General features: G+C 67.2%; 1 protein-coding gene across 1 annotated transcript in view; it reads right to left on the bottom strand.

Annotated features, from left to right (window-relative positions):
* IGF2BP1 (insulin like growth factor 2 mRNA binding protein 1) overlaps nucleotides 1-1,370 on the bottom strand; it is a 58,164-nt gene that overhangs the window by 27,925 nt on the left and 28,869 nt on the right. Inside the window, exons 11-14 of the mRNA XM_029963481.1 lie at nucleotides 858-974; nucleotides 644-718; nucleotides 216-347; nucleotides 12-125 (exon numbers count right to left, since the gene is read on the bottom strand). Of these exons, the coding sequence (XP_029819341.1) occupies nucleotides 12-125; nucleotides 216-347; nucleotides 644-718; nucleotides 858-974 (438 nt within the window). The remainder of the gene's footprint in view (nucleotides 1-11; nucleotides 126-215; nucleotides 348-643; nucleotides 719-857; nucleotides 975-1,370) is intronic.

Below are 1,370 nucleotides of genomic sequence, written 5' to 3'. Positions count from 1 at the left end.
TGGGGCCGTACCTGGCTGGCGTAGAAGTGCCCGATGATCTTCACGATGACCTGCTCGTTCTCGTCAGGGGTCTGGTCCCGCGGCACCACCACCTCGGCTGCCGTCAGGTTCTGCAGCTCGTTGACCTGCGGGGAAGGGGTAAAAGAAAAAGGGGTGAGCCCTTCCGTGAGATCCCAGCCATGCCCCCAGGAATCCCGTGCCCCAGCCCAGCTCACGGTCTTGCCGCCTTTGCCGATGACCCTTCCCGCGGCCGAGGCGGGCACGCGGATGTGCGTCTCCAGCTTCACCTCCTCCTTCGGCCCGAAGAAGTTCTCCTCTTTCAGCTTCCCGTAAATCCTGCCCTGTGCCTGGGGAAGGGGTGGAGCACCGAGTCAGGCACCACCCAAAAATGTCCCACCCCTGCCTGTCCCCCCCAGCTCAGCGAGCTCCATCCCCGGGACCCGGGCTGGGATCCCACAGAATCCCAGTTCCCTGGAGCTTCCAGCCAGCTCAGCCCCCGGGAGAGCTGATCCCGGGTTTACCCGGCTGCACACCGGGGGGGCTCGACATCGGGGTCACCACCCTGCTCCTCCCTTCCCAGCTGCCCAGGGCGGCACAGAGGGACCCCCCACATCCCCCAGGGTGTTGGCAGCATGGGGAGGACCTTGAACTGGGCTTCTGGAGGGCCCGTGATGACGACCATGCGCACTTTGGAGTCCGGCGTCTCCGGAGGGGCGATCTGGGGAGGGACAGACACGGGGTGACATCGCAGCGCCGGCCCGGCCCCGCCGAGGGGGTTTGGGTGAGTTTGGGGGAGAAACGCTCCCTCTCTTGGGGAGGTGGTGGCGGAGGGCGGGTCCCCCCCAGGGCAGCCCTACCTTGATGGAGGCACTTGCGAACCGGGAGAGCTGCTTGATGTGCTGGCCCTTCTTGCCGATGATGGCCCCGACCGCCTGGGCGGGGATGAACACGTGCACTGTCTCCTGCTCCGGGGGCTGCAGGGATGGCAGGGAGGGCTCAGTGTCACCACCCGGGGCTCGGTGTCACCACCCGGGGCTCAGTGTCACCACCCAGGGCTCAGGGTCACCACTCGGGGTTCAGTGTAACCACCCAGGGCTCAGTGTCACCTCTTGGGGCTCAGTGTCACCACCCAGGGCTCAGTGTCACCTCTTGGGGCTCGGTGTCACCCTTTGAGCCCCAGTGACACCCACAGCACTCCCAAGGGCGCAGGGCTGGCTGAGCCACCAGCAGACCCCGTGGGGGCCAAGCGCCTTCTCAAGGGATGAAGGGCCCGGAGCCCGCTCCCACGCCGGAGCTGCGGCAGCAGGGAGTGCTGCAGGCTCGCTGGCCATCCCCCAGCTCTGCTCCATGCGGGAGCCAGCCCCGAGCTG

The sequence above is a fragment of the Manacus vitellinus genome, unplaced genomic scaffold (assembly GCF_001715985.3).
Source record: "Manacus vitellinus isolate BGI_N305 unplaced genomic scaffold, ASM171598v3 scaffold_102_pilon, whole genome shotgun sequence".
Classification (NCBI taxonomy): Eukaryota; Metazoa; Chordata; class Aves; order Passeriformes; family Pipridae; genus Manacus; species Manacus vitellinus.
This window is presented reverse-complemented; position numbering and strand designations above follow the sequence as displayed.